At 41.1% G+C, this 14,029-nt stretch overlaps 1 protein-coding gene across 3 annotated transcripts in view; it reads left to right on the top strand.

Annotated features, from left to right (window-relative positions):
• Window positions 1-13,683, top strand: part of LOC100879114 (uncharacterized) — a 105,593-nt gene extending 91,910 nt beyond the window's left edge. Inside the window, exons 11-22 of one of the 3 annotated variants that reach the window (XM_076534020.1) lie at window positions 58-867; window positions 1,032-2,825; window positions 3,005-3,291; window positions 3,350-3,893; window positions 5,129-5,398; window positions 5,920-6,163; window positions 6,258-6,595; window positions 6,871-7,162; window positions 7,794-8,108; window positions 8,599-8,879; window positions 9,474-9,881; window positions 11,370-13,683. In XM_076534020.1, the coding sequence (XP_076390135.1) occupies window positions 58-867; window positions 1,032-2,825; window positions 3,005-3,291; window positions 3,350-3,893; window positions 5,129-5,398; window positions 5,920-6,163; window positions 6,258-6,595; window positions 6,871-7,162; window positions 7,794-8,108; window positions 8,599-8,879; window positions 9,474-9,881; window positions 11,370-11,405 (5,619 nt within the window). In that variant the 3' untranslated portion in view covers window positions 11,406-13,683. Of the gene's footprint in view, window positions 1-57; window positions 868-1,031; window positions 2,826-3,004; window positions 3,292-3,349; window positions 3,894-5,113; window positions 5,399-5,919; window positions 6,164-6,257; window positions 6,596-6,870; window positions 7,163-7,793; window positions 8,109-8,598; window positions 8,880-9,473; window positions 9,882-11,369 lie in introns of all 3 variants that reach the window. The other 2 variants (XM_076534019.1, XM_076534018.1) reach the window with 2 other exon arrangements.
• The last annotated feature ends 346 nt before the right edge of the window (window positions 13,684-14,029 follow it).

Raw genomic sequence — 14,029 nt, 5'->3', positions numbered from 1 at the left:
ACATAATTAGAATAATATAGCAATAGTACAGAAATTAAATAAATTGATATGACTTAGGTGGAGGACCTGCCACAGTATTCCAACGGAAAGGACCCAGCAGACTACATGGTTCCCCCATCGCCACCTCTGAACTTCAAGCCCCAGCTCGACAAGCACCCTTCGCACAACCGTCCAGTGATCCCACTGTCACCAGGTCGTTTCGAGTACGACAGACCGCAGGACAAGTTAGAAGCTCCAGGAAGACCCGAGAAAAAGCCATCGGACGTGCACCTGATCAAACACGACGGTTCAGGTACCCTAAGTGGTCAAGGACACGTGCACACGGAGATCCTGGTGCACCACAGGCCGGAAACGGTGAACATTCGTCCACAGGGTGTACCACACCCGTCTCACGTTCTGTCCAACAATCATTTACCACCGAGAGGTCAATATCCGAAGCTACCGAAGCCTGCAGACCCAAATACTCCACCGAGGAGGACGGAAATGTCCGGTTCGTCGGATAATGCTCATCGATATATTCTGTTGGCGAAGCCGGACTCCGGGAATGAAATACTTTTGAATACCAATTGGAAGGACAAGAAACCGCCGAGGATTTTGGTGAATAATAGAATGAGACCGCGTCCTCCTCTGAGGACTACTACTGGTCGTCCTTTGGATAGACCTGTATATGTTGAAAGGCCTAACGTGAGGAAGCCTGTGTATAGCGGGTTGCAGAGACCTCCGGTGAAGAACCAGAATACATTTGTGCTGCCTCATAGACCACCGACGAACCCGCAGATTCATCATGAACCACCTAGGATGACGACGTCGAAGCCGGATGTGAAGGAGGTGACTGAGAGGCAACCTTCGTTTGGATCTCGTCCTCAGGTGAGTAAAAGGTTCTTCAAGAGCCATGTAGGTGGTGTAAATAATTATCTTTGGTTATGTTGGTCCACCTTACTCTAACTGTCATTTAGGCTATCTTCTTATAAGCTACCTCTGCTACCTCTGAAAGGCAATCTGGTGAAATACAAAGATGTTTGTCTTTTCAGCACGTAGACGTCCAAGACAGACCACTGCACTTCTACCCTGAGAACAAACGACCTAACGTGGTTCCAGTGAGACCTCAAACGGAAGAGCATCTACCAACAGGAGCGATAGAGTACCACAATCCCTCCAAACCCAAGACAAAACCAGAACCCACAAAGCCAGTGAACAGTCAGCATCAGACCTTTGATCAGGCGCCCAATCAAGGACAGCCAGAGTGGCAGAGTGGCAGTCAGACTGAAAAGACCTTGGATTCCGAAGGTGAAGCCTCGGAGCAGGTGAAATACCACAATCCAGCGAAGGAGGTTCAAAAGGAGAAACCAAACGAGGAGGCAGTTAGTCAAAGTAATTCAACTAAGAACACATATACAGGATCGAAACAGGTGGATCATCAAAACCAGAAACCTGTGTGGTTGAATCAAGGAGCGCCTTTTACCCACAAAAATGTTCCTACGTCAACCCAAGTACCATACGGACCGAATTATTACAATACCAAGCTTCAGGAGATGCCGATAGTGCAAGGAAAGCCATTTGGGGTCTACAGTGGCCATGAGGACGCAATGACTTACGGTTACAAGTTGAAGGAGGGAAAACCTGACTACGAGATAGTGCAGGGTGTACCCTCGACGTATTACGGTACCCAGAAGCCACCGGGTCACAAGAACCAGCAAGGTGAACATACATCTACTCCACAGCCCCATGAACGGGATGACACCATAGATCTGAAGCCACCAGCCATCATCCCTCAGTTCATGCCTGACTCCGACAAGCCTGGCAGACTTTATCCCAGACCGAGTAAACCGGAAACTAGACCCGTTTCGTACCCTAGGCCGAAGGTTCCTCAGGAAGCTAGGCCAGATCAGAGGATTGAAGACAAGCCAGGTCTGGAGTCCTCCAAGAACGACACTCAGGGTAGCAAGGTGAACCAGAGCCACCTGCAGTTGGGTGGATTCGTGGATCTGAACTGGGACAGTGGTGTGAAGGTTTCGGAGACTCAGAGTAACAGGAATGAGACGAAAACTCAGTTGAGGAACAGTACGACTCCCTATCCTGAAGAGCAGTTCCCCCAGTCGGACATGGGGATTCCAGAGAACAGTCGACCTACGGTGACCCAACCGGACTATGGACAGGGAACAAGGATCCATCCTGAGTACCCTCACATCATCACCAAACCCAAGCCTCAGGTACCCGGACCGATTACCATCTCTTCTGGCAAACCTGAAAGACCTAACATAAGGTTCTCCATGCCCGTGGAGGCGATGGGTGAGGAAGTGGACAGTAAGACCCAGACTGAAAGACCACCCAGCATGCTGATCACGAAGAGTGACACTGACACGAAGAACGATGAGTCTCTCGAAACGTCCTATCAGACTAACTTCGCGTTGTCAGATGCGAATCAAGGAGACTCTAACATTAGGATTCGTCCTGCTGAAACGTCTACCGACATGTTGAGCAGCATGGAGGGAATGAGTGTGCCATCCAGAGATATGATGCCACCACCCCTGAGGCCTATTGGCTCGAATCCGTCGAAGAACGAGGAAGAGGGTTTGAAACCACCACCCATACCTTCGCGAGATGTCGTCGGTTTGTCACCACCTCCTGTTGATATTACCACAACTAGCAGACCTACGGAGGATAGGTTCTCGTTTGGAGTCGCGAACGAGTCTGGTTTGAAGCCTCCGCCTAAGTATATTCCTCTGAAGGAGTCAACTGTGGCGCCTCTACCTAGTGTTAGCATGGTTCCACCTAGTCCCAGACCGTCTGTTGCTAGACCCTTCATCGTGGAACTACTGTCTCAGGTGAATTAGCTTTGAAACTTATTTGAAGACTGTTCAGATATTGTTTAAATTGGTTGGACATGTTGCAATTGTTTCATAGGTAGTTTTGCTAACTTTGATTTGAGCTAACTCGAGTTCTGAACAAACTAGGATGACCCAGGCAAATCTTATTTATTTATTATGGTTTTTGTATGTTGCAGGACATGGTACCACCTCCTCCAGCAACACAGACCACCAGACCCCTCGAAATTGCCACAGTCAGACCCGCAGTTGCAGTTTCTGGATCCATTCAGATTGCAACAGCAGTGGCAACTTCGCACATCCCAGTGGTCCAGGACATGGAATCGAAGATTCCGATCATACACGGCACAGTCGATTTACCAGTCGTCGTGGATGTGCCAGAGATCCTCAGACCGGTTGAGACTAGGATGACGGAGCACGTCAGCATCTACACCGTGAGACCCTTTGACACCAGGCCAGTGTCCAGGTACTGATCTTTTATTCTAAGTTACCGAACGACTCTCTTGTCACGTCAAATCTTGCAGAATATCGGTACAACCAACTGCCATGCTGTCCTCGAACATGGTGATCCCAACGAAGTTGAGGCCACTGCAGGTGAATCACATTCAACCTAGCAGATCTTCATCGACGAGTCGAGAGGTTGAACCAACTAGGTCGCAGACCTTTGAGATTCCTAGAAATCCAGTGAAACGTCCGGAGCATCCAGTCTTCCTGGAGTCTAGTTACGATAATATTTTACCGTCGACCAAGGTGGAACCCACGGAAAGTCTGACTCATGTAGTCACCTCTCAGAAGAAGGAGCCTCGTCCTACGATGACGAAGGACGAGAAAACGAAACTGGTTGTAGCATCCACAACGGAACGGAAGAAGTTAAACGAGACTAGTGTGAAGAACTCACCCACTGTGGTGGTTAGAACTGACAGTTCGATCGTGAAAGTAACTGGAACATTGTTGGGGAACAGTGAGAGGACGAATGGATCGATAATCAAGATGACGAAGAGCAGTGTCAGTAGCACTGTGCGTAAAGCTGCTAATGCCTCTACCACTATGCGCACGAAACCGAAAGAGGTATGGTTTGAGTACTGAGTGTACTTTTTTTATTAGGCAGGTGGTAGACTCACATTTATAATCAGGGTTTAGTTCCACTACTTGCTTAATCACGTATAGTTTCATATTACTTATCTGATCGTGTTCTACTTTAGATTATGTATCTATCTTCAGGTTGGTATTTTACTTATCTGAGTACTGGTGGTTCAATAATACTGGTTCATTTTTACTGATGGTCTTATTTCACTTGTCTGATCATATGTAGTTTGTACTTATTGTCTGATCACCTAGATATAGTATAGTGTTTGATCACCTAAGCTGTATACTGATTGCTTTCCTATTTTTAATTTATTTGACCAGCTTCAATCTACTACCACTTGTCTGACCACTTATATACTAGTACTATTACTTGTCTGACCACCTACAATCTACTCCCATTTGTCTTACTACCTACAATCTACTTTTACTTGTCTTACCACCTACAATCTACTACCACTTGTCTGACCACGTCTATCACTACTTGTCTGACCACCTGCAATCTACTAACATTTGTCTGACCACGTCTGTCACTACTTGTCTGACCATCTGCAATCTACTACCACTTGTCTTATCATGTCTTTCACTACTTGTCTTACCACCTACAATCTACTAACATTTGTCTGACCACATCTATCACTACTTGTCTGACTACCTAAAATCTGTTTTCACTTGTCTGACTCTTTACAACTGGAACAATCTGTCTGATCACACGATACCTATGATACTTATGTGGTCAGTGGTATTTCATACTACTTCTTTCCTTTCCTCTTTCTTTATTCTACTTGTCTGACTACCTATTGTCTATCATTTGTCTGCCCACCATGAATTTAATACCACTTGTCTAACTACTTCTTTGACTATATCTGGTTCTACTTTACTTACTTTGTGTTCTACCATCTTGCATTTAACGAAACCATCCTGTCATCTCATTGCACTGTGAACTTTCACTTATCTGACTAGTTATGGTCACATAATCAAGGTCTCATTTCATTTATTTGATTCGGTCTTCTAATTATCTAATCACGCACGAAGTTATGTATTCTACTTTCCTGCGGTCCTATTCCACTTGTCCAACCACTCTAACTTGTCCAACCACTTGTCACCTGTTATCTAATCTCAACCTATTCTCACATCCGCACGCATCTTTCTTTATAGTTTCTGTGTACATACTTCTCTTGCTCAGTGCGACTTCTTACACTTAGGTTACCCGATTCCAGACATCTACAGTGACTAGAACGGAAACATCGGTCCTAGGTTCACCACCGACCACACGAACCCTTCTTCTCACGCATACAATGACATCTACTACTGTGGAGACCGTAACGGAAACACTGTTACGTCCAACAAGCTTGATTTCTACGGTCACGTCGACCATTCTGCAGTCCGTTGTTACCAGGATACCTTCGTCGTACGAGAATGTGGTTGATAATGATTCTATCTTTGTGGTGATGAGTGATCAGAAGCCTCCTGCGCCTGGAGCTGAAGAGGTGAGATTAAGAATCAGTTGTAGTTTGATATTGTGGGTTAGGGTTAGAGCTGGGTGATGTGGATTTGAATGATTGAGTTATGTGAATCTGAAGATGTGGATTTGAATGGTTGACTTATGTGAATCTGATGATGTGGATTTAAATGGTTGACTTATGTGAATCTGATGATGTGGATTTAAATGGTTGACTTATGTGAATCTGATGATGTGGATTTAAATGGTTGACTTATGTGAATACTGAAGATGTGGATTTGAATGATTACCTTAACTAAATCCTCACGATGTGGATTCATTTAATTAATTTACCTCAATCCTGATGATGTGGATTTGGGTACTTAACTGACCTGGAATCTGAATGATGTGAATGTGAATATTTTATCTAAATACTAATGACTTGGATCCAAGTAACTTATTTACCTGAATCCGAAACGATGTGTATCCAAATAACTGCCTTACCTAAATCCCAATCTTATGGATCTGAATAACCGTTCTCATCAAAATTTATTATAAATTTCCTCACAGGTGGAAGCAGAATACGGTGACGACATATCAAGAGACGAACAAGACCCCGTCGGAAACGAGGTGCACAGAGTTCTAGCAGGAGGTGTTCTCGGTGCACCTGTGGTGTCCCTGCAGCCCATATCCAACCAATGCGCACCCGAATGCAGAGCCTCCAGGGCCGAGATGTGCATAGAAGTTGGAACCGAAATGAGATGTATTTGTCGACCAGGTTTCGCGAGGATGTTCCCTGATCGACCTTGCAAACGTAAGAACACTAGTTTCTCAGAGTATACAGTATTGATTTCTCAAAAATTAATCTTCATTCCTTCATTCCTAATTAATCTTTCATTCCTCTGCAGCTACATATACCTATACATTACGAGTCGGTCTCGATCGCATTGGTCACGAGCCGATTAATTACGAAGCCAGCGTCAACGACTCCACTGCCTATAGAAGACTATTAGGGCCAATCAAAGACGCTCTCGATCGAACTCTGATGCAGAGCGACTTGAGGGATATTTATAGGGGATTGAATATAGCTGGTTTGACTCCGGACCCTACGAAAGTGCAATTCCATGTTCAGCTCAGTGATAATGCTAATGAGACCAGGTTGAAGGAGGTCCTTCGGAAGTATTTGATCAGCAGCAATTACAGTTTGGGAGGCACGGAGGTGTATGCATCGAAGAACCTTGATGTGGTGAGTAACAACTTCCCATTATTGAGCAACTTAAATCATCAATAAGTAATCAAACTATAGAAACAGATAATTAAATTGAATAAACTTAATGAAGTCAAACTGGAACTCATTTCAATTAATCTGTGTGACTCTGTATCATAAATTGTATCAAAGTACAATTACCAAAGTTATGGGTCGCATTATCAACTTGAAAGACATACTTATCACCCAATTACCTCTATAATAGCAATTCTAGAAAACTTACTTATCCATTACAAACTCAATACATATTTCAGATCGATGCAGTCGACTTTGACGAATGCTCAACAGAAGAGGGTGGACCATACCACGATTGCTCTGCAAACGCAGCCTGCTTCAATCTCCGTGGCTCGTACCAGTGCTCCTGCAAAGAGGGATGGGCCGATCTATCAGAGAATCCTATGTACCCAGGAAGAGTTTGCTCTCAAGCTCCTTTGGGATGTCCCAGCTGCAACAACAAAGGACACTGTGTCACCAACACGAATGGTCAAGAAGTGTGCGAGTGCTTCCCTTGGCACAGTGGTCAACGTTGTCAAGTTAACCTCAAAGGTACACATACAAAGTGATTGGTAAACTTACAGCCTAGAATATTGATTATAAGATATTAGTAACTGTATGTGTGTAGACAAGTGTCTGTATGTATGTACTGTATGTGGAGAAGTAACTGTATGTATGTACTGTATGTATGTACTGTATGTATGTACTGTATGTATGTACTGTATGTATGTACTGTATGTATGTAGACAAGTGACTGCATGTATGTACTATATGTATATGCTGTATGTGGACAAGTAACTGTGTGTATGTACTATATGTATATAGACACAAGTGACTGTATGTATGTACTGCATATATGTAGACAAGTGACTGTATGTATGTACTGTACGTGTGTAGACAAGTAACTGTATGTATGTATTGTATGTATGTAGACAAGTAACTGTACGTATGTATTGTATGTATGTTCTATATGTGGACAAGTAGCTGTATGTATGTACTATATGTACAATATGGACACAAGTGACTGTATGTATGTACTATATGTACAATATGGACACAAGTGACTATATGTATGTACTATATGTACAATATGGACACAAGTGACCGTATGTATGTACTGACATATGTAGACAAGTAACTATGTACTCAAGACGCCATATAAAATTCCTAAATCTCTTTTCAGTGTTACTGATAGCGCTGGTTACGACCGGTGCAATACTGCTGGGCCTGCTGGCAGTTTGTGTGGGCATGGCGTGTTTCCGTCAGCCAAACCGAAGACGAAGAACAGGCGACCGAAGGGCGATGATTCCTGGAACTGGAGGAGACACCAGTAGCGAGGGCAGCGTTACGGATCTGGCGATCCCTCACCATGTGCCCCATGTTCTACCCCCGCCTCCGCAGATGATTGCACCCTTGCCGCCATCAAAGAGACCTGCTCGCAAGATCAGTGGTAAACCGAGACATCCGCCGAGGAAGGCTACTATGGTTCCTGCTTCAGGTTTGTTCTTTGGGTTTTTTATTTCTTCTCTTGTTTTCAGTTTTTCTTCTTCTTTGGCTTTCTTCTATTTTCTTTCATTCTTGTTCATTTCTTCTTTTTTTTGGACTGTTCTTTTAAGGGTTTTTTAATCAGTCTTTTTTCTTCTTTCAATTTTCTTCTTTCATGTTTTTTTCTTCCTTCAATTTTTTTCATTTTTCTCTTTTTTCTTTCTTCGTTCTTCTTCTGTCTTTTAATGAATATACCATGCACTTATCACCTTAACTTTATCCTCAAATTATTTATACATCTTTACATTATATTCAAAGTATCGTTGAATGTTATACAACAATTCTGTTAATGAATATATGATGTATGTTACACTATAGGATATATGTTACACTTATCATCCTAACTTTCTTCTCAAATTATTTATACGCTCTTACATTATATTCAAAGTATAAATACATTGAATATACTACAATTAAATAATAATAACCTTGATTACCATCAGCAGTGCCAGTAAGCGACGAACAACGAGACCGTTCCTTAACAGTGATGATCCCACGTGCCAAATATCGATCAGCCCCACAATCACCTCAGAACTACAAGTCCGGCATGAGCACCTTCTCCACAGAAGAGCATAAGCTGCTCAATTACCTCGACAGCGGCACGCACAACACCGGAAACCGGAAGCAAAGCGTCTCCAGCCAAAAGGATTGCAAGGAAGCTGAAGTGCAGGTGATCAGGGCACCAGCTGCGCCAACTGGAGCTCTCGTTAGCGCTGGTTTCCAGGTAATTTCTGTTTGCTTCATTAAAAACCTTTGTCAATCAACGAATCTGGTGTTTAATTACGCGAAGCACGGTTTGACAAATTGGCTCTGGCAAATTTTGAGGTTCTTCAAGGTTTAATAGGTTCTTCAAAAAATATCAAAATAATAGATTTTTGGGAAGCACAAATTGATAAGTTCTTTATGTTCAAAGGTTGTAATGAAGTGACAGACTCTTCAGGGTCTGACAATAATACCGATAGGCTCTTTAGTGTCTAACAAGTTCTTCAGGTTCTAACAAACTCTTCTAGTGAATGCTCTTTACAAATCTACAAACTAAATTTCTGAAAAAAAATGGAAGACATAAATCTCTTCAAGCTTCCACACAAGTCTCTAAAGTGCAGTTACAGTTAAATTATATCAGTAAAATAAAATACACAGTTCGCACAGTCAATCAGTTTGTTAATTTTTAAAGAGTTCTTGAAGAGCTAGTAAATTTGTCAGAGTCTAAAAATGTGACATACATCACAATCTCAATTAGTAACCCAAATAACACTCTTCAGCATATTAAACCTTCATACGTGAGCTTCATTCAAAGTGAATTTCTGTTGTTCTTAAGGTGTCAGCCACCGTGACGCGAACAATGGACGCCGACTCGACATTAGCCAGATCCTGCGGAGAGACCACAGTGGAAACAGCAACGAAAGTGTTGAGAACCGCTGATCTTCAAGGTGATCTGTGCTCGACGTTGGCTCGATCCTGCGGAGAGACGACCATCCAAGCACCGACGAAGTTGCTGAGGCTCGACTTAGGCGAGGCTGGCTCCACGCTGGCCAGGTCTTGCGGGGAAACTACCATTCAACCTCCTACCAAGGTCGCGGATGCCAGAAGAAACAGTGTGAAGGATTCTAGAGACAACAGAGACACCAGAGACAGTGCCAGCGAAGGGCACACGATGGCCGAGAGGGATCTGGGCAGCACGCTTCGACTTCCGGCCCAGCATCCGCCTCTTTATAGCCCGGACAGGGTATGTTACTATTGAAATTCAAGCTTACTTCCGTTCCTTTTTTTGGTTTCTTTTGTTCTTGAGGAGGGTTTAGTGTTTGGAAGTGTTTCAATTGGAGACTAGTTATTTTAGTTTTGAAGTTTTTAGTGGGATTGTTGGTATTAGTGTATGGAGGGTGGGGGTTCAATTTTGGAACAGTAGATTCTAAGTATTCCCTAAATCCCTGAACTCCAAAAATCCCTAGATCCCTGGTTTCTATCTCTCAATTCCACGATTCCAAGAATCCCTAGGTCCCCAGATTCCAAGAATTCCTAGATCCCTAGATTTCAAGAATTCCTAGATCCCTAGATTTCAAGAATTCTTAAATCCCTAGATTTCAAGAATCCTTATATCCCAAGAATTCTTCAATTTCGAGAGTACTCAGACCCTAAGAATCCCTAGAATCCAAGAATCCCTAGAATCCAAGAATCCCTAGAATCCCTAGAATCCAAGAATACCTAGAATCCAAGAATCCCTAGAATCCAAGAATCCCTAGAATCCAAGAATCCCTAGAATCCAAGAATCCCTAGAATCCAAGAATCCCTAGAATCCAAGAATCCCTAGAATCCAAGAATCCCTAGAATCCAAGAATCCCTAGAATCCAAGAATCCCTAGAATCCAAGAATCCCTAGAATCCAAGAATCCCTAGAATCCAAGAATCCCTAGAATCCAAGAATCCCTAGAATCCAAGAATCCCTAGAATCCAAGAATCCCTAGAATCCAAGAATCCCTAGAATCCAAGAATCCCTAGAATCCAAGAATCCCTAGAATCCAAGAATCCCTAGAATCCAAGAATCCCTAGAATCCAAGAATCCCTAGAATCCAAGAATCCCTAGAATCCAAGAATCCCTAGAATCCAAGAATCCCTAGAATCCAAGAATCCCTAGAATCCAGGAATGCCTAGATTCCAAAAGCCCCAAACTATCAAGAATCCCTAGATTCTAAAAAAACTAGATTTCAAGAATCCGCAGATCTGAATAATCCCTCGACCCTGAAAATTTCCATATCCCGAAAATCCCTAGACATCGAAAATTCCTGGATCCCAAAATTCCTTGGATTCTAAAATTCCCTAAATCCCAAAAATCCATAAATTTCGAACATCACTAGATCCCAAAATTTCCAAAACCCCCAGATTCCGAAAATCCACAGATCCCGAAATTCCCTATATCTCAATATTCCCAAGATCCCGAAACTCCCTAGAGATAAAAAATCCCTAGAATCCGAAAATTCCTTGACCCCTAAATTCCCTATATATCAAAAAATCCCTATCTCTCTAAAATCCTTAGATTTTAAAAAATCCCTATCTTCTTAAAATCTCTAGATCTCAAAAAATCCCTATCTCCCGAAAATCTCCATATCCTGAAAATCCCTAGACCCTGAAAAATCCCCATATCCCGAAAATCCCTAGGTCCTGAGAATACCCATGTCTCCACTGTTAAATTAATAGAATTTATTGTTCGATTGTTGCAGACCAGCGATCGAGAATCGAACTTCGACTCTCTCTAGGCATCGAAGATCGTGCGATTAAACCGAAATAAAAGGAAACGATCCAGTCGACGGATTGATCGTGGACGAGACCGCTGGACGGTAATCTCCACATGTTCAGAGATCGATTAATAAAAGAGGAAACGAGTCCCTCCATCGACGCAATCGATTCAAATATTCTCGAAACGATTGCCGGTATCGAGACGAACGAATCAGGGAGAGCTTTAATCGTCTATCTCGTTAAATAAAACCCGATTATTTATTGACAGGAAAGCGTCTCGAAGTAAAAGGAAATTTTTTTCTCGACATTGACAAACGTTCGATGGGACCAAAATAAGTGGAGAAAGAAATTTTTATTTTAAAGAAAGTACACGAAATTCACGTTGTGAGCAACGCTTTCCTCTATTTATTTATGGACGTTGATTCAGTGCTTAGATTACGCGGTTCGATCGCGACAGGCGCTCTCTTTGCCGTCGACGGAAATTTTTGATCTTTAAGGACTTTTTTTTATATCGCAAAGAAGCTCAGATTCAAAGAGACGCGCTGGTTACTTATCCCCGTGCCAAAATACAACCAATGAAAGAGAAAGCTACAGCTTTCCGACTGTCGTTTTCACGTTTTTATTTTCTTCTTCTTCTTTGTTCTTTTTGTTTCTTGGAGCGGACTCGAAACGTTGTTCAGATATTTTATGAGTGTTTTTTTCTTATACTTCGTCGATGAACATTTTGCAAAATGTATATAATGCATCTTCAAATTTTATCCTAACCTAAACTGTCGCATAATAAAGAGGATAAAAATATAATTAATTAAAATTGATTGAATTAAAATTGATTTTAATTTATCAAAATTTATTGTGAAGCTTAAATTGTTCAGTGTTTATGAACATTTTAGGTCAGTCTTCTTGATGAAACCTGATGACGTCACAATTTTATTTTGAGTTAAAATGCAGCTGTTAATAATGAAATTATTATATCATAAAATTAATTCAATTAGCTTCAAGTTACTAATAATAATATATTATTATACGGATACATTTTTTACATTTTTTTACATTTGAGAATCATTTTACATTTTTCTCTTACCATCTTCTTTTATCAGTCAAATTTTTTACATTCGTTTTTAACAGTCAATTTTTTGCATTCTTTATTTTTGATACTTTTTATTATACGATTTTTTCAGCCTCACCAAAAAATGAATCCTTAAATATTCAGCAATAAACAATTTTATGTTGCAAATATATTTTTGTGAATACTGTATAAAATTACAAATTTGCAACAATATACAAAATATTCTAAAAAGAATTATTGTATATATGACAAAATTGTAATTAAGATAAGAGCATTGCAATTTTAATCACAGTAAAATGTACAATATTTGAGAACATATGGCATGGTGTATTTGCAAAATAACATAATGAAGAGTTGAATTGAATCGCAATAGGTTTTTGCAAAATGTTAATCGAAATTTTGAAGGATAACAAACAAATTTCGAGCACGTTTCGTGATTATCCGCAAAGGCTACACGCGAATCGAAGCGTGACTGAACGCAGTGTCATAAGTCGTGAACGGCGCCGATCGCCCGCGGATTCGAGAACCGCTCGCGATCGCCCGCGAGAGCAGACATTTTATTATTATTGTTGTTATTGTTTGTTTGTTTAGTCTATTCTTTGGCGGGTCTCGTCATGTTGCCCGGCTTCGTCGCTGCGTGGTAAATTCAATGCGATTTTTCGAAACAAATCAATCGAACTTCTCTGTTCGCCATTTTGATTTTCAGTTTCTACATTTTAGGTAAAGGGAGCAAAACTATATTTGACATTTTGATTCATTTATTTAACTTTATGTTAGCTATTTTATTTTATATTATTTTGAGTCTTTGAATTGTTAGAAATTTGTTCTTGACTGTTTAGGTGTTTTTAGATGTTGAATTTTAGATAAGGGTTGTTTGAAAATGCAAACGACTTGAATATCTTAAACTGGGGTGTGTAGTAGTTTGTTAAAAAAAATTTGAAGGAAGAAATTTTGATAATATATTGGAAGTTATCAAGGATTCTAGAATTACCAAAAATTCACCCTTGTAGGGGCGGATAATAATTTTTCCATTCAGTGTTGAAATAAAATTTTAATAATGTTATATATTGCAAAGTTGGCTCTACTGAAGCTATCAAAATTCACCCTTGGAAGGTTTAATAATTTCATTCTCGAAAAATTCACCCTCGAAAAATTCACCCATCGAAAAATTCAATCTTGGAAAATTCACCCATCGAAAAATTCACCCTTGAAAGAATCCACCTTCGAAAAATTCAATCTTGGAAAGTTCACCCATCGAAAAATTCACCTATCGAAAAATCCACCCTTGAAAAATTCACCCATCGATAAAATCCACCTTTGAAAAATCCACCTTCGAAAAATTCAACCTTGGAAAGTTCACCCTGGAAAAATTCACCCATCGAAAAATCCACCTTTGAAAAATTCACCCATCGAAAAAATCCACCTTCGAAAAATTCACCCATCGAAAAGTCCACCCTTGAAAAATTTACCCATCGAAAAAATCCACCTTCGAAAAATTCAATCTTGGAAAGTTCACCCATCGAAAAATTCACCTATCGAAAAATTCACCCTTGAAAAATTCACCCATCGATAAAATCC

Source organism: Megachile rotundata, chromosome 7 (genome assembly GCF_050947335.1).
Source record: "Megachile rotundata isolate GNS110a chromosome 7, iyMegRotu1, whole genome shotgun sequence".
NCBI classification, from domain to species: Eukaryota; Metazoa; Arthropoda; class Insecta; order Hymenoptera; family Megachilidae; genus Megachile; species Megachile rotundata.
This window is presented reverse-complemented; position numbering and strand designations above follow the sequence as displayed.